This window comes from Phocoena phocoena, chromosome 6 (genome assembly GCF_963924675.1).
Source record: "Phocoena phocoena chromosome 6, mPhoPho1.1, whole genome shotgun sequence".
NCBI lineage: Eukaryota > Metazoa > Chordata > Mammalia > Artiodactyla > Phocoenidae > Phocoena > Phocoena phocoena.
Window position 1 is genome coordinate 113,838,064 of NC_089224.1, and position 23,323 is coordinate 113,861,386.

At 53.3% G+C, this 23,323-nt stretch overlaps 1 protein-coding gene across 2 annotated transcripts in view; it reads right to left on the reverse strand.

The window, feature by feature from the left end:
* CAMSAP1 (calmodulin regulated spectrin associated protein 1) overlaps nucleotides 1-21,172 on the reverse strand; it is a 53,347-nt gene extending 32,175 nt beyond the window's left edge. For both annotated transcript variants that reach the window (XM_065878691.1, XM_065878690.1), the window contains exons 1-3: nucleotides 21,013-21,172; nucleotides 3,571-3,833; nucleotides 2,590-2,751 (exon numbers count right to left, since the gene is read on the reverse strand). In XM_065878691.1, the coding sequence (XP_065734763.1) occupies nucleotides 2,590-2,751; nucleotides 3,571-3,833; nucleotides 21,013-21,172 (585 nt within the window). The remainder of the gene's footprint in view (nucleotides 1-2,589; nucleotides 2,752-3,570; nucleotides 3,834-21,012) is intronic.
* Nucleotides 21,173-23,323: the final 2,151 nt, after the last annotated feature.

Sequence of the window (23,323 nt, forward strand, 5' to 3'; positions counted from 1 at the left end):
CGAGAGGAGCCCCAGGAAGGAGCGACTGCGGGGATACCCCCCTTGATGGGACACTGGGGAGACCCTGCAGGACAGCAGCAGGTGCGGAGGTCAGAGCACCCACCTGAAGGAAAAGCCTCCTAACTGAGAAACTGAAACTCACACGGATGCTAAGGAAACAGCAAACATGGAGCACGTGGAATAAAAACATAAATGCTGGGCAAGCGAAAAAGGATCATGAAAAGCTGAAGCCAGCATTAACTCCTGGGAGTATGGAGCGCGGCACGAGAAGGGGCGTGAGCTGTGACAAACCCACACACTGTCAGCACAGCGTCAGGTGCGACTGCGGACCTGGCCAAGGCGGCCACGTGACCACGCCGAGCGGTGGGGACACCTGTCACAGCAGCAAGTCAGGAGGCGGTGTCCACACGGCGGGGACACCACATGGGGGCAGAAAACACAGCGGTGCTGCCGGGCCAGCCACCAAGTCCCAGGCAAACGGGCCACGAGCACCCGGGAAGCGCCAATGAACACACGGCAAACACCCTGGAAACGGGACGGTCCTGGGCAGGAAGGGGAAGGCACGTTCCCCCACCCCTACCCAAAGAACGCTGGCCAAAACGAATTACCCAAACGGGAGAAAGAGAGCCAGACATACACTCTCTTCCTTAAACTTCAACCGTATCAGCGAGCGAAGCATAACAGTAAAAGGTGCTATGTTTCACCTCTCAACTCGGCAGGTTTGTGGTGTTTTTTTTTTGCGGTACGCGGGCCTCTCACTGTTGTGGCCTCTCCCGCCGCAGAGCACAGGCTCCGGACGCGCAGGCTCAGCGGCCATGGCTCACGGGCCCAGCCGCTCCGCGGCATGTGGGATCTTCCCGGACAGGGGCAGGGCACAGAAGCCGCGTCCCCTGCATCGGCAGGCGGACTCTCAACCACCGCGCCACCAGGGAAGCCCGGCAGGTATTTTTTAATAATATCCAGTATATGAGAAGACACAGGGGGAAAAAACACTTACACAGACTAAACAGTACGAGAAAAACGGTACAGTCTTTAAGGTCAGAATTTGGCAAAAACTAATCAAAAGCCTTTAAAAATGAACCTCAGCTTAATCTCAACCCCTAACCACCAGGAACATGTGGGCGGAAGTCACCGAGATGCTCAGGGAGACGGCTGCTTATTGCGGGAGGGGACAGCTCGGCCCCGACGCGTCGAGACCACGGCAGGTGGGCGGGCGGCCTCAGAATGGCCCGAGCCATACTCACCACATCTCACCAAACGCAAACCTCAGCCTACGGTCAAGTGCCTGGAAGACCCCAACTGTGCCTTTAAGTCTGGAGGTTACACCCAGATAAATAAAAACTATGAGAATTTAGTACACTTTAATGCAAAACACTACGTGTACAGGTGGCAGGGTCATGGGGAATTTTCGCTTTCTTCTGTTTGCTCAACCGTGTTTTCTAAATGTCTATCATAACCATGCCATTCCTTTGATAAGGGGGAAAAAAATCAATACAAGTTGTTGGAAAAGGAAAAGAAAATCTGAACCTGTGGCCACAGGAAGGGAGCTAGGGCTCGGATCACAGAAGCATCCCCCGGAGGCCCGGGCTCCCGTGGAAATATCACTTCAGAACATCCTTTCTTTAACTAAATCCCTGTGGGGCGCTTCCCGCATGTACTACCACGTGAAGCCAGGGCACGAGGACGACGAGGTGCCGCCACCGGGACGCGACCTCGTGGCCACCGGCCAGCTCCCGAGTCCCCCCAGGACCAGAGGCTCCACAGGAGTCCTAGAAAAGCCCTCCACCTCACTGCGGGGTCAGAGGGTGAAGGCGGACTGCTCATCCACTCGATGCGCCGGACCCACACGAGGGAGGAAACCAAGTAGAGAGCAGGGCGGCATCACCGCGATGATGCGGCCGTCCAAGGGGCAGCACGCGGGCTCTGCCGGGCTCTGCTGCGTTCTCCAACTAATCCCACGGCCACGGACTTTCGCCTCACCTCTGATAAAGCCCTCACGTGGCAGGGAATACATGTGCAAACTGTGGAACGAAATAACTCCAGATTTCCTGCAAGTGATACAACTCTGCAAGGAGCTGCTCCATCTTTCATTTCCTCTGCTTAATAAAGTGTCCCTAACGGAATACCTTTTGGCAAATGAGGAGGCTTAACAACCAAAAGGCTTTGGTAAGGTAGTCCTCTAATCACACACCATGAAAAATGAACATTCTTTATGAAGACGGTATAGAGAGGCACACTGTAAGCTTCGAAACATAAAAGGACAATGACAGCATTTAGGAAGGTGCCATTTTTCTCTTAATCAAAATGCCTTCTAAATTGAGATCTCCGTGAATGCACGTAAGTGCTTGAGATAAAAATAAGACGAGTTTATTAACTGGCACCGCCAGCACACCTGTGCTTTCTACAGGCCCGTGCCGCTCCCCTCTGTCTGAACCACAGTGGACACACGTCCGAGGCCGCTGCTGGGCCAGGGTCACAGCAGGACACACAGGAGGGCGCTGCTCTCAGGGGGAAGAGGACCCACAGCCAAGGAACACCCCGGCCACTCATGCTGCTCGCCCCCGTTGCGGGCAGGGCCCCAGCGCTCACCTTGTTGACCCAGAAGACCATGGCGTCCTCAAGGTCGTAGGGAAGCTCTTTCGAGGCACTGAACGTGGAGAAGCGCTGGACGCTGGCCACCACCTTCTCAATGCTGATCATCTCCACGGTGTAGGCCATCATGAGTGCGTCCACCATCGCCATGTGGGCGCTCTGGGGGCAGAGGCAGCAGTCAGTCACCCAACCTTGCCTTTCCGCCCCGGGTCAACGCAGAGACCCTCCCTAGACCCACAGCTGAGCGCCTCCGTTGTCTGTCATCCTCTGCGTCTAGGGAGGCACTCAGATCTCTACTTGTACGTGACCCCCACTTCCGCATCTCTGACGAGCCCGTGAGAGCCCGGGGCTTCCCTACTGCTCGGCTGTGGACCAAGGTACAAGGGGCCAAGAGACGTGCCTGAGGCCCCATGACCACCACAGGCCCCTGGGGCCGCTCAGGGGCCCCGCACACTGATCTCACGCCAGGCCTTCGAGCCCTTTCTTCCCAGAACCAGTAACATCCCCTCGACCCACAACACACATCCACAAAGGCCAAGAGCGAAAGGCCAGAGAACGCAGAACGCCTGAGAATGGCCGAAGCTTAAAGCCACGTGGGAGGTGCCATAGCGGCGTAGACCTGGAGCAGCCTGGGGACGTCACACTGGTGGGGTGGCTTTCCGGGAAAGATGCGGGGAGACGCTCGGGGAGGAAAGGCGTATTTCCTTCTTTATTTTGGCACAAAAATACTTAGAAGATACACGTGAAACAACCGAAGAGGGTGGGCTCGACAATTCTACAGCACGACACGTGCAGAAAGTTTGCTCCCCATGAGAAAAAGCCGACAGGAAGCTGTTCCCTCCCCCTTTTCCAAATCAGCCACTGGCCCGCAGAGAGAAGGTGGTCTCGAGCCCTGCATTTTTGGGGTGACTCTGCCGCGCTGCAGGGGGACAGCGGCAGCCCACCAGCCGCCCCCGCCCCGCCGCCCAGACCACTCACCATCTTTATGGGCGCGTGGCTGAGATCGGGCTCCGTCACGGGGGTGTCGTCACTCTCCATCACGTAAATCCCTTTCCGGGACAGGGCCTGGATGACAGCCTGGTGTCCCTGCAGAGCGGCCACCTGGTCCCCTCTGAGGATGAGGCCGCACACGCGGCAGTACAGCTCGCTGGACAGCAGCAGCTTGATGACCGGGGGCTTGACGTGCTCCTGCTTGTACTGGTCGATGTAGAAGGGGTCCCTGAGGTCCTCCGGGATGTCATCTGCACGGGGGAGAGACCGCCGCGTGAGCACGACGGCAGCCCCACTCTCTCCACACGCGGCTCGGGGCCGACGGCACACAGACGATGGACAGAGGGGCCGTGAACGACGACAGGCAACTAACCACGTGGGAGACCCCGGCCGCTCGGCAAGCACTGCCCTCCTCCACCAGCAGAGGCGAGCACGCCACGCACAGCAACGGGCGACGCCACCGCCCGACCCCCACGAGCATCTCTCCCGCCGCAGGAGAGCAAGGAGCAGGTGTGGGAGCCGGAGGGGGCTCGTGGGCCGAAGGGAGGCCAGGACCGCGCACGGCCAGGCCACACCGAGCACCCGGCACCAGCCCTGGGGAGGGAGCCAGGTGCATCCCCGTCTGCTGTCAAATCCCGTGACTACAAGGCCAGACGCCAGGTCTTTAGAGGAAAGAGGAGCCACGCCTGCCGCTGCTACGACAATCAGGCCGGAACCGCAGCCGTGAGCCTCTGCGCATCTTTGGACCGGGCGGCACAAAACGATATGAGCCATGTTACCAAGCGTCCCCTCGATCCCATCAAATCAAGACTTCTGTCCCTAAGTCACAAATGAGGAAACCGAGGCACAGAGAAAGTCAGCAACGTGCCCGAGGCCACGAGAGTCAGAAACCAACTATGAACCCAGCGTGGTCCACGGCATCTACACCGCTTCCCATACACCCCCCCGCCGTGTGTGCAAAGCTTTCCCGGCGGCTGCGACAGTCTCCCCACCCGCTGTCCTTCACGCTTGCTCTGCAAGCTGTCAACCACTGTCCCCCAAAGGGGGGACTCTGCAGTCCAGTCCAGCTGCACCTCACTTCGCTTCGCTCCGCGGACACTGTTTTCTCCAGGTTGAAGGTCTGGGGGACGCCTGCATCTAGCCAGTCTCTGAGCTCCATTTCTGCAACAGCATTTGCTCACTTTGTGTCTGTGTGCCATTTTAGTAACTCCTGCAGTTTTCAAACTTTGTCATTACTATTATATTTGTTAAGGTGTTCTGCAGTCTATTGTAACTGGAATCTCGCAGCAAGAGTGTTTTGGGTTTTTTTTCCCTTTTTTTGGCTGAGTTGGGTTTTCGTTGCTGCACGCGGGCTTTCTCTGGTTGCGCGAGCGGGGGTCACTCTTCGTTGCGGTGCGCGGGCTTCTCATTGCAGTGGCTTCTCTTGTGGAGCACAGGCTCTAGGCACACAGGCTTCAGGAGCTGTGGCACGCAGGCTCCGTAGTTGTGGCTTGCAGGCTCTAGAGCGCAGGTTCAGTAGTTGTGGCGCACGGGCTAAGTTGCTCCCCGGCATGTGGGATCTTCCCGGACCAGGGCTCGAACCCGTGTCCCCTGCATTGGCAGGCGGATTCCTAACCACGGCGCCATGAGGGAAGTCCCCAACAGAGTGTTTTTAAAGGAGCCGTGTACGGCTTTTAGACAACACTGCTGCACACCTGACAGACTACAGTCCAGTGTAAACGGCAGGTTCACCTGCACCGGGAAACCAGACCTCCGTGCGACTCGCTCAGCCGTGCGGCCTGGGGCTGAGCCCGGGTCTCTGCTCTCTCACTCCGCCCCACCCCCACCCCGGCCACCCCCGCGGCACCCACGCTCAGGCCACACCTCGAGGTGACCCCACCCAGGAGCGCAGACGGCGCTCGCTCAGCACAGGGGGCCACCTTCTCCGCCAGCGGGAAGCAGGGAGGACCCACGCCGGAGTCAGGGCAGGACCCGGACGCAGCTGGCTGGAAAGTGAGCCTGGGAGGGAGGCAGGGTCGCCTCCAGGGGCAGCACCGGGACCCGCCCCTCCCCGCTCGCCCTCCTGTCTCCCGACACGGGCGGGGGCACGGCCATCCCACTGCCCGGGGCCCTCGGTCAGCAGCCGCAACGGCGCAAGGACCCGTGTGGGCGTCACTGCCAAGCGCTGAGCCGGACCGAGCTGGTGGGACAGCGGCCTGAGGACGCTGACTTGGGGACACAGGTGTGGGGCGCGGCTGTCTGAGGGCCACTGACATTCAGCAGTAACATCAGGAGACAAAGCAAGTGCGGTCCTGCAGCTGTGGCCGCAGCCATCAAGGCTCAGGACTCTGAAGCGGGCCTGCTGGAAAGGCCGCGAGAAGGGCTAGAGGATGCAGACAAGACTGCAGTTAAAACAGGGTCGGCGCTCCACGCAGAAGAAGGAACAGGGCGCCAGCTGGTCGGGTGAACAGAGGATCGGAGCTAGAGGACAGCATGTGCGCTGAGAACAGGACCTGAGCACGTCAGCCTGGCCTTGACCGGGTGTGCCTCTCACCTGGCCGGTCAGAATCCCGGCCTCAAGTGCAAACCATGGACACTACGAAGGCCTGTCTCCGGGGCTGGGAGAGGACTGAATCAAAACGTACGTGTAAGTCACCACGCTACGAGCGGAGCCTGGAGCTCAACAAAACTCACGCAAGTATTAGTTATCAATTTTATTATCAATCCGGCTAAAAAGACCGCCAAGGAAGCACTCTTCCTGTTGCTGTCTGTCACACTTTGTCCCATCCTGTCTACCAAGGCCACATCACTCACCGGGGCGGGGGGGGGGGGGGGCAACGGAGACATGGCAGCACATGGGGGGGTGGGCAAGGACCCCCAGGTAGGCGCCAACCCCAACCTGAAGCCCGAGACAGGTTCCAACCCAGTCTGAGGAAAACCACGACGGCAAGCCTCCACGACACAGCAGGGCAGTAAGCCTCGCCACCTGAGAGCTTCAAAACCACAGCAGTGTCCAGTCCCATCCCAGACCACCTAAGCCAGAATGTCCTGTGGGCTCACAGGCAGAAACATCTGTACCCCTGAGAACCCACTAGACAGGCTGCAGAGGTGGCTGACAGGCTCCATCGAGAAGTCCCTTACTTACACACTCTGGTTGTGGAAACAGGCACTCACAGAGGGCTTCTAATTCTGGAGCCCTGCCTGCACCCCACCCTTCACTGGAGATGCCAGACAGAAGGGAAAGAAAACAGCCAGCAGCTGGCCCCACTGGGCACAGCCCAGTGAGTCTCCTCCCCTACGCCAGGCGAGCTCCAGAACAAAACCACATCCCAGCGGTGGCGGGATAGGTGGGCGCCACAGGCGCTTTTCTCCCCCTTTGCTGAGCCAGGCTCGGTTGCGGGAAACACACAGGCTTGGCTTCTATCAACAAGCCAGGAAGAGAGACCCCTGGGAACCCCCGGAGAGGGGGTGGAGGACCACAGAGAAGAGGGGGTGGATAAGGAATCCTGAACCCCTGTACACTGTCCTGGTGACCCCAGGTGGCCCATGTATGACAGACCCAAAGAACCGAGCTGACCTTGGAACCACTGCCCACACATGGCCAAACAGACTTCTGGTCTGAACTTAACGGGGTTTACTGCAACCCAGCTGCTAACAAACCACCAGAAAACACAAGCATCATCCAAAAGACTCACAGCGTAAGATTCTAAGTGCCCAGGACAGGGGCTTCCCTGGTGGCGCAGTGGTTGGGAGTCCGCCTGCCGATGCAGGGGACATGGGTTCGGGCCCCGGTCCCGGAGGATCCCACATGCCGCGGGGGCGGCTGGGCCCGTGAGCCATGGCCGCTGAGCCTGCGCATCCGGAGCCTGTGCTCCACAGCGGGAGAGGCCACGACAGTGAGAGGCCCACGTACCGCCAAAAAAAAAAAAAAAAGAATCCGCCTGCCAATGCAGGGGACACGGGTTCGAGCCCTGGTCCGGGAAGATCCCACATGCCGCGGAGCAACTAAGCCCTTGCACCACAACTACTGAGCCTGCGCTCTAGGGCCCGCAAGCCACAACTCCTGAGCCCGCACACCACAACTACTGAAGCCCGCGCGCCTAGAGCCTGTGCTCTGAAACAAAAGAAGCCACCGCAGTGAGAGCATGTGCACCGCAACAAAGAGTAGCCCCCGCTCGCCGCAGCTAGAGGGAGCCCGCGCGCAGCAACCAAGACCCAATGCAGCCAAAGACAATTAATTAATTTTTTTAAAAAAAATGTCCAGGACACAATCCATAAGTACTCAACACATAAAGACAGGAAAACGTGACCAATTCTCAGGGGAAAAGACAGTCAACAGACGCCAACCCTGAGATGACCCAGATGTTAGAATTACTGAAGACTTTAAAACAAGGCCCCACGAGGCCCTCTTGAAACAAACGGAAAGATATAAGTTATTAACAGAGAAATAAAAACTATTAAAAAAAAAACCAAACCTTCAGAACTGCAAAATACCGTTATCAACAAGAAATTCAATGACAGATTCAAAAGATGAACAAAACAGAAGCAGACTCACAGATAGAGAGAACAAACTAGTGGTTACCAGTGGTGGGGGAGAGGAGGGTACCAACACTTGGGTGTGACAAAGGCTCGAGGATGCGTTGTACAGCGCAGGGAATCTAGCTGATACTTTGTAATAACTGTAAATGGAAAGTAACCTTTAAAAATTGTATAAAGAAATAAAAATTAAGTTAAATTTTAAAAGAAAAAGGCAAACAAAACAACAGAGGAAAGAGTCAGTGAACTTGAAGACAGATCCACAGAAGTAATCTACCTGAAGAGCAGAGGGAAAATCGACAGAATGAACGGCAGAGCCCAAGGGAGCTGTGGGACAACATCGAAAGGTTTAGTAATTACGTTACTGCAGAAGGGAGATGGCTACAGAAAAAGCATTTGAATAAATAATGCCTAGAATCTCCCCATATTTGGTAAGAAACCAATTCACAGGCTTAGGAGCCAACTTGAAGGAAACCAGGTCCACACACTTCATAATCAAATGGCTGAAAACCAAGGATGAAATAACGGGCCCTCGGGACCCCTAACCGGAGGTATCAGCCAGACTTTCAATGACTACGCTTAAAACAATGAAACGACAAAAGATAAGACTAAGGATTCTGGCAGAAAAGTGGAAATTATTTTTTAAAAAAGAGACAAAAGAACTTGGCAGATTTGAAAAAGAACCAAGTAGGAATTCCAGAGCAGAAAAGTACAGTAACTAAACTGAATTTACACACTGGATTGCTGAATTACTCACAGAGGAGAGAAAACAGCACAGAAGGTAAACGACAAACACCGCTCAGTGTCGCAGGAGTGGGACTGGAGACCCAGAAAGGAAGGAGAGAAAATATGGGGCAGAAACAGTATTTCCACAGATAACGGACAAGCATTTTCCAATACTTGTAAAATTCATGCTTCCCAGCAGAAGGAAGGGAGGAAGGGAGGGAGGGAGGGAGAAATCCACACACCAAAGAACGTCACAGTGATACTGCTAAAATCCAAAGACAAAGGAAGAGCTTGCGAAGCGGCCAGAAGGAGCTCGTAGTCAGGACGAGATGGCACAGATTAGCCTTTCCCTGCTCCTCTCTACTAGGCACAAACTGTAAACCCTGGAAGTAACTCAAGGGCTACCCAGCAGAAAACTCTGAAAGGTGGACGAGGAAGGCAAGCTGGCTGGGAACCCAGGACTGGCCAAGCACAGCAACAGGGTGTCTTACAACACCCCCCTCAACAAAAGGTGACCCAGGCCTGGTACTTCCTGACCCCCAGCCTGGAAACAGAAGGCAAGCCAAGCGGGCTCACTCCTGCTCCAGGTGGAAGGGGAGTCCCACCTACTACACCAGGCCAGCCTGGCAGAAGCAGCGAGGGATCGACAGGAAGCCCCACACCCACCTCCACAGGGCACCCAACCTGGAAGCGCTCTCCTTCCCCATCAGGCCAGAGACACCCCCACTCATCACCAGGCACCAGCAGTGCGACCTCAGCATGACGAGCAGCCCAGGAAACACTCTGCATCCCCCAGAAGCAGGGGGGGCCACCACAGAGAATCCCACCCCACCCAGAGGCGCTCCTTCCGCCCCACCCAGAGGCACTCCTTCCGCCTCCTAAAGCAGTGCCCGCAGGGACTGTGGGAAGCCCAGAGGTACCAGACATACCAAGTACAACAAAATGGCACCACAAGGCTCTGAGCACTACACTGCCACTGGAACCACAGTCCACAGAGGGGGCCAGGACCTGCATGCAGGACCTAAGCAGGGAGACTGCCGACTATGATAAAGGAACTTAAGGAGCACCCAGACTCACCTAACATAAGAGCCACAATGACCAGGAAGCAAGCAAAGATCGCCTATCATAACCAGAACCAAGAAAACCATGACTTAAATGAGAAAGGAAAATCAACTGACACCAAGACGCTGGAATTCTCCGACAAGGGGCTTTAAAACGAGTATCAAAAACATGACTCCACAGGCAATCACAACGTCTCCTGAAATAAACGAAAATTGGGGAAAAAAATTCCGCAAAGGAGTTATAAAAGGAATCAAATATAGAACTGAAAAACAGAGTAACAGATTTTAATACTCGCTAGTCTCAACAGTAGAGATGACAGAGGACAGAATCAGTGAACTTGCAGACACATAAACAGAATTTACCCGATCTGAACAACAGAGAAAATATACTGAAAAAAATAAAATGGACAGAGCCTCAGGGACCTGTGGGAGAATAACGAAAGATCCAACATTCGTATCACTGGAGTCCCAGGAAAGAAAGTGGGTAGGGCTGAAACAATATTTAAGGAAATAATGGCTGAAAACTTCCCAAACATGGCAAAACATATAAACCCACTGATTTCAAGAAACTGAGTGAACCCCAAATAGGATAAACCCAAAAACTCCATGCCAAGACACAGCATAATTGAACTTATGAAAACTAAAGACAAAGAAAGTATTTTGGAGCAGCTGTAAAGAAAGAACACGTGAAGGAAAAGGGAACACCAACTCAACTGACAGTGGGTTTCTCCTCTGAGCCACAGAGGCCAGGGGGAAGCGGCACACATTACAAGTGCTTGAGGAAAAGAACTGTCAACCAGATTCCATATCTGGCAAAACTATCCCCAAGGAATGAAGGAGAAATAAAGACATTCACAGACAAAAGAAAACTTAGGAAAAAAGAAAATTGTCTCTAGAAAACCTTAAAAGAGGCTAAAGGAGGGGGCTTCCCTGGTGGCACAGTGGTTGAGAGTCCGCCTGCCGATGCAGGGGACACGGGTTCGTGCCCCGGTCCGGGAAGATCCCACGTGCCGTGGAGCGGCTGGGACCGTGAGCCATGGCCGCTGAGCCTGCGCGTCCGGAGCCTGTGCTCCGCAACAGGAGAGGCCACAAGAGTGAGAGGCCCGTGTACCGCAAAAAAAAAAAAAAAGAGGCTAAAGGAAATTCTCCAAATAGAAAGAAAATGATTTAAAAAAAAACAAAGGTCTTCCCTGGTAGCAGAGCGGTTAAGAATCCGCCTGCCAATGCCAGAGACACAGGTTCAAGCCCTGGTCCAGGAAGATCCCACATGCCACGGAGAAACTAAGCCCATGCACCACAAATACTGAGCCTGCGTGCCACAACTACTGAATCCCACGCACCTAGAGCCCATGCTCCACAAGAGAAGCCACCACAATGAGAAGCCTGTGCACCATGATGAAGAGTAGCCCCCGCTCGCTGCAACTAAAGAAAGCCCACACACAGCAACGAAAACCCAACACAGCAAAAAATAAATTAAATAAATAAATTTTTTTAAAAAGGGAACTGTGAAAATGATTTTTAAAAAAAAAGGAATCTTGGAGAACCAGGAAGAAAAAATAATGTAAAGAAATGGGTAATAAGTGTAAATACAATAGACTACCCTTCTCCTGAGTTTTCTAAATTATATCTGATGACAAACAAATCTACAACACCTTCAGGTACTCAAGACAATGGTAGTATTTAAAAGTGGGGAGAGCGGGGGCTTCCCTGGTGGCGCAGTGGTTGAGAGTCCGCCTGCCGATGCAGGGGACACGGGTTTGTGCCCCGGTCTGGGAGGATCCCACGTGCCGCGGAGCAGCTGGGCCCGTGAGCCATGGCCGCTAAGCCTGCGCGTCTGGAGCCTGTGCTCCACAATGGGAGAGGCCGCAGCAGTGAGAGGCCCGCGTACCGCAAAAAAAAAAAAAAAAGTGGGGAGAACAAAGGAACCTAAATGGAAAAAAGGTTTCCACACCTCACTCAAAATGATAAAACAATACCTGTCAACTGTTGGAAGTCACATATGTATACTGTAATACCCAGAGCAATCACTAAGATAGCTATACAGATATACCCCAAAATGAGATAAATAAATCAAGATGGAATCCTAAAAAATAGTCAAGTAATCCACAAGAAGGCCCCAAGAAACAAAACAAAACCAGGAACAACAGAAAACAAACGTTATAAATAATGTCAGACTTAAGCAGTAACAATTACATTAAATGTAAATACTCTAAATACACCGAGTAAAAGACAGAGATTGGCAGAGCAGATTTAAAAACACAACACAAGTATATGTGGTTTATAAGCAGCTTACTTCAAATTCAACGATGTAGATAGACTGAAAGTAAAGGGATAGAGAAGGCTATACCAGGCAAACATTGTTTAAAAAAAAAAAAAAAACAGAAATAGCTGTATTAATATCTGATAAAGTAGAAAGAAAATTACTAGAGACAAAGCGGGACATTACATAATAGTAAAGGGGTCAATCCACCAAGAAGACTTTACAACCCTTAATGTGTACACACCAAAGTACAGAGCCTCAGAACTCATTTTAAAAAAAAAAAAAAAAAGGACAGAGCTGTAAAGAGAAATAGACACTATAAGGAGGGACTTAAACATCACCTATCAGAACTGACACAATTCAGACATAAAACCAACAAGGAGAAAGATCTGAACAACACAACCAATAAACAGAATCTAACTGACCTGTGTAGAACACTCCACCCAGCAATAGAAAACACCTTTCTTCAAATGCCCACAGAACATTCACCAAAACAGACCTTAGCCTGGGCCATAAAACAAACCTTAACAGGTTTAAAAGAACAGAAATCACAAAGAGTATGCCATCCTACCATAATGGAACCAGACTAGAAATAATACCTAAAACACAGACAGGAAAATCTCAACAACTGGAAATCACACTTTTAAATAATTCATGAATCAAATAGGAAGTATCAAAGGAAATAAAGAGAGATACATAGAACTGAACGAAAATACAACATACCAACATATGTGGGATGTGGCTAAGGCAGTACCGTGTGGAAACTTTATAGCACTAAATGCTTACACTAGAAAAGAGGATAGATCTCAAATCAATAATCCAAGCCCCGGGACTTCCCTGGTGGCACAGTGGTTAAGAATCCGCCTGCCAATGCAGGGGACACGAGTTCGATCCCTGGTCCGGGAAGATCCCACGTGCCAGGGAGCAACTAAGCCCGTGCGCCACAACTGCTGAGCCTGCGCTCTAGAGCCCGTGTGCCACAACTACTGAAGCCCACGCGCCTAGAGCCCGTGCTCTGAAACAAGAGAAGCCACCGCAATGAGAAGCCCCTGCACTGCAACGAAGAGTAGCCCCTGCTCGCCGCAACTAGAGAAAGCCCACGTGCAGCAACGAAGACCAAATGCAGCCAAAACACAAATAAATAAATTTATTAAAAGAAAAAAAGCTCATTATCATTAGTCAGCAGGGAAATGCATATCCAAATCACAATGAGTTATCACAGCCCACCCACTTGAATGGCTACTATTTAAAACACTGACAATGCCATGTGCTGGCAAGGATACAGAGCAACTGCAACTCTCATGCCACACTTTGCTGGTGGACATAAAAAATGACACAGCCACTATGGAAAACAACTGAGCAGGTAAACACACTTATATGACCCAGTAACTCCATGGCCAGGTATTTACCCAAGACAAATGAAAACACATGCCCACACAGACTTGAATATTCACAGCAGCTTTATTCATAGTAGACAAAACTGGAAGCAATCCGAGTGTCCATCAACAACTGAATAAGTATTAAATAAATAAATATGTTTAAAAACGCTACTAAGAAGTCTGCCTGCCGCAACTTAAAAAGATCCCGCATGCCACAAAGAAGGTCCCGTGTGCCACAACTAAGACCCAACGCAGCCAAAATAAATGAATAAGTAAATTTTTTTAAAAAAGTAAGTAAAACGTGGGGAGCCAAACAATGAAGACTATTACCAGCCCTAAGCGAAAAGGTTCCGTGCAGAGGAAGGAGAGTTCTAGACACGTGGATGGGTCTCTAAAATACTAATAAGTAAAGGAAGCTAGACCAAGAATACCTGATGTGTGACTAGAGGCATGTGATACTCTACGAGGGCCAACCTAATCTACGGTGACAGGAGCACCTCAGTGAGGCTATGGGCGGGGACTGACCGCAGGGGGCTCAAGGAAACCCTCGGAGGTGATGAAAAGGTCTTACCTTGATTGTGGCCCTGTGCACAGGGGTGTATGCATTTGTTTAAACTCATCAAACTACACTCTTAAAAACGTGTGCATTGGGCTTCCCTGGTGGCTCAGTGGTTGAGAGTCCGCCTGCCAATGCAGGGGACACGGGTTCATGCCCCGGTCCGGGAAGATCCCACACGCCGCGGAGCGGCTGGGCCCGTGAGCCATGGCCGCTGAGCCTGCGCGTCCGGGGCCTGTGCTTCGCAACGCGAGAGGCCACAACAGCGAGAGGCCCGCGTACCGCAAAAAAAAAAAAAAAAAAAAAAAAAAGTGTGCATTTTATTGTATGTAAAGTACATCTCAATGAAGTTCGTTTTCTCAAAGGGGCAAAATAAAATTCTTCACTGTATACCCAACAATGGGCATTAACCCATCCTACGGAGACTTCTCTAAAAAGCCAAGGTTTAATACATCTCTTCCCTCCTGAGAAATCTTCAATGGCTCCCCAATCCACATACAACAAAAAACCCCAAATTATCAGCCATTCAAGGCATTCCAAGATCTGGCCCTAGGCGTTCTGTCCAATCTACATTCATCTCACATTCATCTCAACTCTGCAGCAGCTAAGTTCACATTCCACCCCAACTAGATCGCTATGCTCTCCGTTAGCTATGCTCTCCCTTAGCCTGGAGGACGCGGCACTCTCCCCGCCTTCCTTGTCCCAGTTCTCTGTTCCCTCACCTTCACTCGGTTCCGCACACTCAGCTTTACCTTCTGGAATGGAACATTCCAGATTCCCTCAGGGGAGTTTCTCACCCTCCCTTACCTGCTCTGCCAGAGCACTTGCTCCTCTCTCAGGCACTAGTCTCCTTGGCCTTGCATCACAGGTCTACGTTTGCAAGGCCACGGCCAGCACCCCGTGAGCCCCGAGAAGCACGCTGAGGACCCCACAGGCCACAACATACTGTTCAGCTGAACTGATTCCAGTTTACTTTTGCCTGAGTTTGAAATAACTGGAGGACAGTGACTGAGGGATGTTTAAGTGAACTAGTTAGCATGGACAATAAGAGAGGGCTAGGCGAGGGAACACGAAAGAAATCAGAAACAGAAATAAAACTCAAAGATCACCTCTCTCTATGTGACAACAAAGCCATGAAAGTAGGAAAGCTCCAGGGAATGAAGACTATAAATATTCCCGTCAAGGGCACCACAGGCTCCAGGTGGCCTCCCAGCTGACCCTTCCGCGTGCATGCCCACTTGCCAGCCCACCTCATCATCAGCCCAGTCTCGACGACTCTGCTTTCCTGGTACCTGCTGGCTCAACCTACCTTTCTAATTCCCACTGCCGACAAGCTGGCCAAGACCTCGGTTCTTCAAGCCAAAGCGACATCAGCTCTGCAATGGACTTAATGGGTGTGTCCCCCAAAATTCATGTAATGAAACCTAACCCCCAAGGTGAAGAAGGTATTAGGAGATGGGGCTTTGGGAAGGCGATTAGGTCATGAGGGTGGAGCCCTCACGAATGGGATCTGAGCCCATATAATGAAGCTCCCTCACCCTTTCTGCCATGAGGGCGCAGCGAGAAGACGGCCGTCTACAAATCAGGAAGCAGGCTCTCACCAGACACCGAATCTACCGGCACCTTGACCTTGAACTTCCACCCTCCAAAATCATGAGAAAAATGTCTGTTGTTCTCAAGCCACCCAGTCTCTGATATCTTGTTACAGCGGTCTCAACGGGCTAAGACGAGCTCCTGGATACTCCGCTGACTACAGCCTCTTCCCACTCTAACCTGCTAGAAGAATCTTGCCAGGCTGTCTCTCATCCCATCACCACCCTACGCGAAAACCTCCCGAGGCATACATCGTGAAAGAACTCGCTAGCCAGCCTGCAACACCGTGAACAATCTGGCCCTCACTATTTTCCAAACTAATCACCTACTATTTCGGTCCACAAATCCTCTGTCACAACAAGGTTAATCGACTCAGGGCCCAAGAACTCTCTTTCCTCTGCACGGAACCTGCCAGATGCGCTCTGCTCTACTCTTGGGGGTGGTGTTCCAAGTATCAGGCACCCTTCAAAGCCCGTCTCCCCACGGAGCCTCCCCAGGCAGCCCTCCCACAGCGACCACTGCCCCCTGCCTGCAGCCCTGGCCCCTGTGTGCCCACCTGACAGTTCCATATTCTACCCCAAGACAGCCCGTGGACTAATGCCATGCCGCCATTTTTCAGTCCTTTGCATTATTTCATTTTCCTTTGTGTCAATAATTCATGTGACTTTTAAGCAACTAAAGAGATAACGTCGTACAACTTCATATGCACGTGACAGCTATTACTTGGCTGCATGAACGTAACATTGGCTCCATCCTGGTCACCATGTGATTAGATGAAAAATGACAGCAATCTGAGTTTTCCAACAGTTGAAGTAGGGAGTAGAACAGGAGATTGGGACATATAATGGTGATACAGCCGCCAAAAAACCAACAGCAGAAGCCTATAAGCTATCAGGAGGATAAATGTAATACAGAGAAAATATTAAGGGCTTTTTGTAAGAATACTTCCACAGATTTAACACCCTGAAGCACAACAGTGGCCGACCCTTTTGAGGGTCGCTCAGATTCAAAGTCTGAACTTAAAGACAGATTTACATTCCTTGGCTGATATTCAATTTGTGGCATCAGGACAGGAAAGGGAACTTGTACAAACCGCTATAGCTTTAGAAATGAAAATTCATCCACGTACGGCCACCAGGACAGAAATCTTTCTATTCCGCCTGTTTCAAAGGCATTTCCAACTCTATCACCAATCTGACAAGTATGTGAGCACTGACTCTGTCCTGCAGACATGGCACTAAATGGGGTAACCCTAACCCCTGACCTCACAGACACCAGGCGGTTCTCAGCACACCCAAGCAGAGCGGAAGGTCAGGCTACAATGCCAGCCAGCGATCTGACCCCCACAGTACCAGTACCACTGAGCGGATGCACCCAGGCTGCTCTGTAAGCTCCCAACTAAGCAGCACTCAAATCCCACGCTAAGGGGCTTCCCTGGTGGCGCAGTGGTTGAGAGTCCGCCTGCCGATGCAGGGGACACGGGTTCGGGCCCCGGTCTGGGAGGATCCCACACGCCGCGGAGCGGCTGGGCCCGTGAGCCATGGCCGCTGAGCCTGCGCATCCGGAGCCTGTGCTCCGCAACGGGAGAGGCCACAACAGTGAGAGGCCCACATACCACAAAAAAAAAGAAAAAAATCCCGTGCTAAAAACAAAAGACTATTAAAATATAAAATCTAACTCAATAACCAATAATCTGAGCAAATCATCACATCAAAGAAACTTGCCAACGTGCTTACGAACGAGGGCCTCCCCACCAAGACTCGAGCAGCCACTGGTCCCCCGCTAGTCCAGGGGCGACAGCAGCGGCCGATTTCATTACCAGTTCTGGGCCGGGAGAGGAGTGCTGAGCACGTGCTCCCTTTTAGCCAAACATCAGACAACAAAGGAAGGTGGTGACCCCCTGGAGTTGACAACGAAGGGATTTTGCTCCTAATATCAATTAAGCAAACAGAGAGCCCGAGCTGTCCTTGTGGGTCTAAGTAATGAGACAGCTGGCGGTGGCTTGGTTACAAATACCCCGCCCATGGCTGCACAGATTTCCCCTCCCACAACGTGGTTTCCAAATCAGTGGTTTAATTAACAAGACTGTGGAAGGACAAGAGTGTCCACCCCTCACTAGCAGTGGGCTCCGGACAGCCCTGTGGCCCCTCTCAATCCCAGCTGACTGCTGGTAAAAAGGGAAGGGTGACCCTGGTGGCCCCTACGGTCCAGTCTGGCATGGTTCGGGGCAGCTCAGCTCGTGGTGAGTTGCAACTTGGTTTCCAGGGCTCCTCAGAGGGCGAAATGACCACCACTGAGCTACACAGCAACACACTTGCGGGGAGCCGAGTGCCTTCTAGTACTCTCCCCGGGTCACTTTCTCAACATTGTCCTTGGGAGATAACAAAAGCTATTACGCCCCCACTGTCCCTGAAACCAAGGCCCAAATACCTTTAGGTTTCCTGAGGTCATGGACTAAAATCAAGGGCCAGGAATGCAGTAGCTCCAGTCCAGCACTCCATTCTGTAAAATAAACTTCCAAGTCACACCTGTAAACTTTACCAATTAACTACAACTTTCACCCAAAAGGACGTCACAAAAATATTCCAGCTAAGCAGGTTCTACTACTTCTTACTGACACTTTTAAGTGAACAACTTTCCACATATCCAATATATTATTTCTGAAGAAATAATTAAAACACTGTCCACGAAACAAGAGTTAACCCAAAAAAGAGGAGAAGAATCTAAAAATAAAAGCACAAGCCGGCCCACAGTTCTTGGCTGTGCCACCAGATGCAGAAAACTGGAGGAAACGTTTCTGTACAACCATATGCCTCCTCCAGGCCTGGCCAAGGGTGAGCTCCCGAGCCCCCCCACTTACTCCAAATGGCAGACGGTGGCCTTGGGGACACAAAGAGAGTCCCAAAAGGCAAACGCAAAACAAGGCAGCCTCAGAGCACCTAGCCCTGGAGCGTCCGCATGCTTTCAGTTCCTATACAAACAGGGCTGGGTTTCATTTAGCTACCTGATGACCAACCGTGTAACAAGTAAAGATTTAAGCCACTTCCACCATCATGCCCACCAAAAGCTGATTTACAATTAAAGCATGCAGACTGAAACTGCCACGTCTAGTTCACTGAAAGCTAAGCTGGAGACGCACGTGGAGACGTCCAGAAGACGAAACAAAGACCAGGCCCCTGGGTTAGGAAGAGCTCTCGGGGGAAAGATCCACGCTATCCTAACAAAACCCCCTCCCCAGCCTGTCTCCTGAAGGACAGCACCCCACGCTGGGTAGCAGGGAACCTCCCACCCAGGCTGTGACGCCCCGCGCCCACTAAAGAGAAGAAATCACTTCAGCTGAGCCCAGGCGAGTCTTCTCCGTCATCTGAAATGGGATCACCCAAATTTGTAAATTTAAAGAGCAGCTCTCAGTTAGAAAAAAAAAATTACACCGGCTCCCCTTCCCGAAGCAAGGTACGGAATGGAAAAGCATCCTCATTTTGCAAAACTGACTGGAGAGCAGACCTCCCGAGGTCAGTTTGATGAGCACAGCCCAGCCAAGGGATGGGCAACGTGCCTTAGAGCCCCAGACAGCCTCTCGTCTCCTGCAGCTCCTGCCCACGTTCTGTTCTATAAATACACACCTTCAGTCATTTCAAAACTTTAAAGCCAATTTTAATATCAGCTTTTGAATTAGTTATCTGAAGAGTCAACAAGTATTAAAGAGGGACTTGGTACTGGAAATAAAACCCGACTAATCCAACAGTGACACTGAAAGAGATGCATATTTATTGCCAGAGAGCTGACAAGTCCCATGCTGAATGCCAAAGCTAAATGCAACAAGATAAAAATGCATTCACTGAGCTTAAGAAATTGGAAAGCAAACAACGAGAGGGCTTTTTAAAAGCATCTGTGTCTATATAGCGTTCAGTACCAGAACCTTAGCCACCTCCATATGCAAAAATCTTAAAAATACACACAGGAGTGAAACTTTGCACATGTGCCCCAAGAGCCATGCCCGAGAACACACTGTGCATAAGAGCAGAGAACTGGAACCCAGCCAGCGCCCAGGAACGGTGAACAGGCTTCCTGTGAAATACTACACAGCACTGGAAAAGCAAGGCGGGGAAGATGGAAGGAAGCTAGGAAGAATCCAAGAACCCGATGAGAATAAAGCGGTCGCCACGACAGGTGCAAAAACACGTAAAACGGAACCGCAAGAGTTTAGCGATGTAAACAAATGTGCTGAAATATAAAGGAAAGCGAACCGACAGCCAACACGAGACATGAGGTGGGTGTAGGGGGAGGCCACGGAGTTGGGGCAGCCGCACACTGCCCTGCGAAGCTCAACCGTCACAGCCTTTTCCTTAAACTGGCCGCTCCATACTTGAGCGGCCGCTCCTGGATGACTCGTTCACTGTCCCTAACTCTAAAACGTCATACGTGCTTTTCATCAATTCTGTATTTTCCCAAAATCACTGTTTCCCCATCACACTACACGGAACTGGATAAAGCTCGGTGGAAGTATAAAAAAGAGCTGTAACACTGAAATCTACAAAATAAAGGGGGAAACTCTCCTTGCACGCTATAAAACCAACTTCAAATGAGGCGCTGCATTTAATCCCTAGGACTTGCAGGGCGTGTTTATCCTCATGACGCGTCCATCCACAGCACAGGCCACTCCAACCGGTGAGATCCTGTCACCGGGAAACGCCCGCTCAGCAAGTTTTCAAAACCAGTCAACCAGACTCTCTCCTGAAAGGGTTCTCTCTCCACTTCGGTCTCACTCTACAAACAGGAACGTTTTCACCAGAATAGAGGCAATTTTTAAACGAATGCTTCAAATTTAAAGATTCCACGGCACTCAATTTTGTACCTGAAACGAAGCACCTGAAATTAATCAAAGACAGCCTTCGGAGCCAAGCAATCACGAGAATCACTTGGTCTGTAAGATTCCAAGAGCCGGAAATCGGAGCGTCTTAATCCACTAAACATATTAGGGCCTGACCAATAACAAGGTTATCTAGTTCTTCGAAACAGGAATCAACCGAAGGTAATGATTCGGATGAAACCCTACCCATTTAAAAGGAATGCTCGTTAGGGAATTCCACACCTGACATTTGGTAAGAATCGGGAAAGGCCGGGGCCAAGGGTTTCTGCCCTGGACTCCCGCCAGACCCGCCCGAACAGGAGAGGTTCCGCCCGCGAGCGCAGGGGAGCGCCGATCCCGGGCCGCACCTGCAGGACCCGCGCGCCCCCCGACGCGAGCGCAGAGCGCACCGGGCCAGCCCGCGCCTCCGCGCCCCGCACGCCGGGGACACTGCACAAAGGCCCGGCCCCTCCCCCGCGCCCCCGGCCCACCTCGGCCATAGGCCTTGGCGCAGATCCACTGCAGGTTGGCGGCGATCTTGGCCCGCGCCGGGTCGTAGCGGTCCAGCGGCACGATGTCCACGGCGCCGTCGGGCGCGGCCTCCATCCTCCTCCAGCCCTCCCCGATCGGGCAGCCGCCCGCGTCCACCATCTGCACACAAAAGGGCCGCTGCAGCGCCGGCCGCGCCGGACCGGGCGGGACAAAGGCGCCGCGCCCCTCGCCGCGCCCGGGACCCGCGTGGGGCCGCGGGGCACCGACCGCCCGCGCCCCCCGCGCCCCGCCGCCGCCCGGCCCGCGTCCCCGCCGCCTCACCTCAGAGCCGCCGCCGTCGCCGCCGCCGCGGGTGTTGCTGCTGCATGCTGCGCGGCCGAGCCGGGGCCCGCGGGGCCGGGGGGCGGCGAGCCAGGGGGCGCGGGCCGAGGCCTCGGGCCGGGGCTGGGGGCGCGTGCGCGGAGCCGTAGGCGGCGGCGGCGGCGGCGGCTAAGGAGGTGGCCAACCGGCGGGAGCGCGCGCGCCGCCGAAGCCGGCGCAGGCGCAGTGGGTGCGGCTCCAGCCCGCGCCCGTCCCGCCCCCTTCCGCAGGCGCAGTGGGCGCCGGCCCGCGCTCGCCCCGCCCCCTTCCGCAGGCGCAGTGGGTGCCGCCCGAGGCCCGTCCCCTTTCCGCGGGCGCGGGCGCGGGCGCGGGGCCGCGCGGCGCGGGCGGCGCGGGCGGCGCGGGCGGACAGGCCCCGGCGGCTCCCGCAGCATCTCTTTGTCTGGGCCGCGCCTCCCCTCCCCGGCATTGGGTTGTCCGGACCACTGGCCCCCAGCCGCCGCCCGACGGGCCGAGCGCCTGTGCAGGCCGACCGCGACCCTCCACCCGACAACAGCCCCGGGGGTTCCCCCTCCCGGAGCGCAGCGCTGGGAGGCCGGGGGCGCCTCACCCCATAGCGGCCCTCGGTGCCTAGAGACCCACACACACAAGTAACCCAGAGAGCCTGGGGCGCCTCCTACCATAGGGACTGGGAGCCCGGGGACCCCACCCGGAGAGCCGCCTCCGGAATACCCCTCCCCACGCAGCACTGGAGGCCAAGGAGACCCCCTCCACCTGCAGCGTGTAGAGTCTGCCAGGATCACCTGTGCCCGGGCGCGCCCCGAGTGGGCACTAACCATGGTCTCCAGGGCCTGGTCCAGGGAAGGTGGGCGTCTGGACACCCGAGACAAACTGCAGCGTCCTCACCCCCGAGAGTAGCCATGGGGACGGGCCTCTGGCACATCCTCCAAAAGGGGCTGGCTTCGTCCTGACAAAGTCACCACCACAGGAACTGTATCGGGCTAATAATTATAATAACACCGTGAAACCTCCTGTGTAAGTGAGGCTTCTGAAGACCTCACAGCCAAACCAAGACAGGGCGACTCACTCCTGTGCCATACGCCAGGGTCCAGGGACCCCAGGCCTGGAGGACAGCAGGAAGAAATGGTTTCCCATGAGTAAGGGGCCCTGGGAGTGAAGGTCACAGCTGCTCCCAGCATCCAGCGGTTTTTAAGGTGCTACCAAGCTCCCACTTCACCCAGCATCCTAAATCAGGTTATCAAGCGACGTAAGCTCCGAGGACTCAGCCTGTCATCCACGAACACTTATTCCTGTGCAGGCATGAGCCTCACTCTGGCTCACAGCAGAGAACAAAACACAAATCTCGGCCCGCCCCACCGCCCCCCCCCCCCCCCCCAGGGAGCTGAGGTCTAGCGGAGAATGTGACTGCGTGTGTAGGACATGAGGTGGTGAAAGGGTAACGGGTCTGGGGGCAGGCAGGCAAGGAAAACCGTAAGGGGGCACTTGAGCAAAGACCTGCAGGAAGTGAGGGGCAAGCAGGAGCGTGTACCCGGGGCAGCTGCGGTCTGGGCAGGGGGTACAGCAGGCACAGGGACTCTGAGACAGGAGTGCAGGGAGGCACTGAATCCGGAACCTAGGATCCAGAGACACTGGTAGGAAAGGGGCGCGGGGGCGGAGAGGCAGTGGTACATCCTGCACAGTAAGACCCTTGACCTGTTCCTCTGAGTGAGATGGGAAGCCACGGAGGAACTCTGAACACGGGAGGAAGGATGTGACTGACCCTTTAGAGGGATCATTCTGTTTCCTGGGTGAAGAATAGGTGGTAGGAAAGACGAGGAAGGAAGACCATCCCCTGACAGGTGGGGTACGGAGTTCCTAGAAAGAAGGGGTGGAGGGCAACTCCAGGGGTTTTTATTGATCTTGACTTTGTTTCCTGCAACCTTATTAGTTGTAACAATTTTTTGGAGGATCAATCAGGATTATCTACAT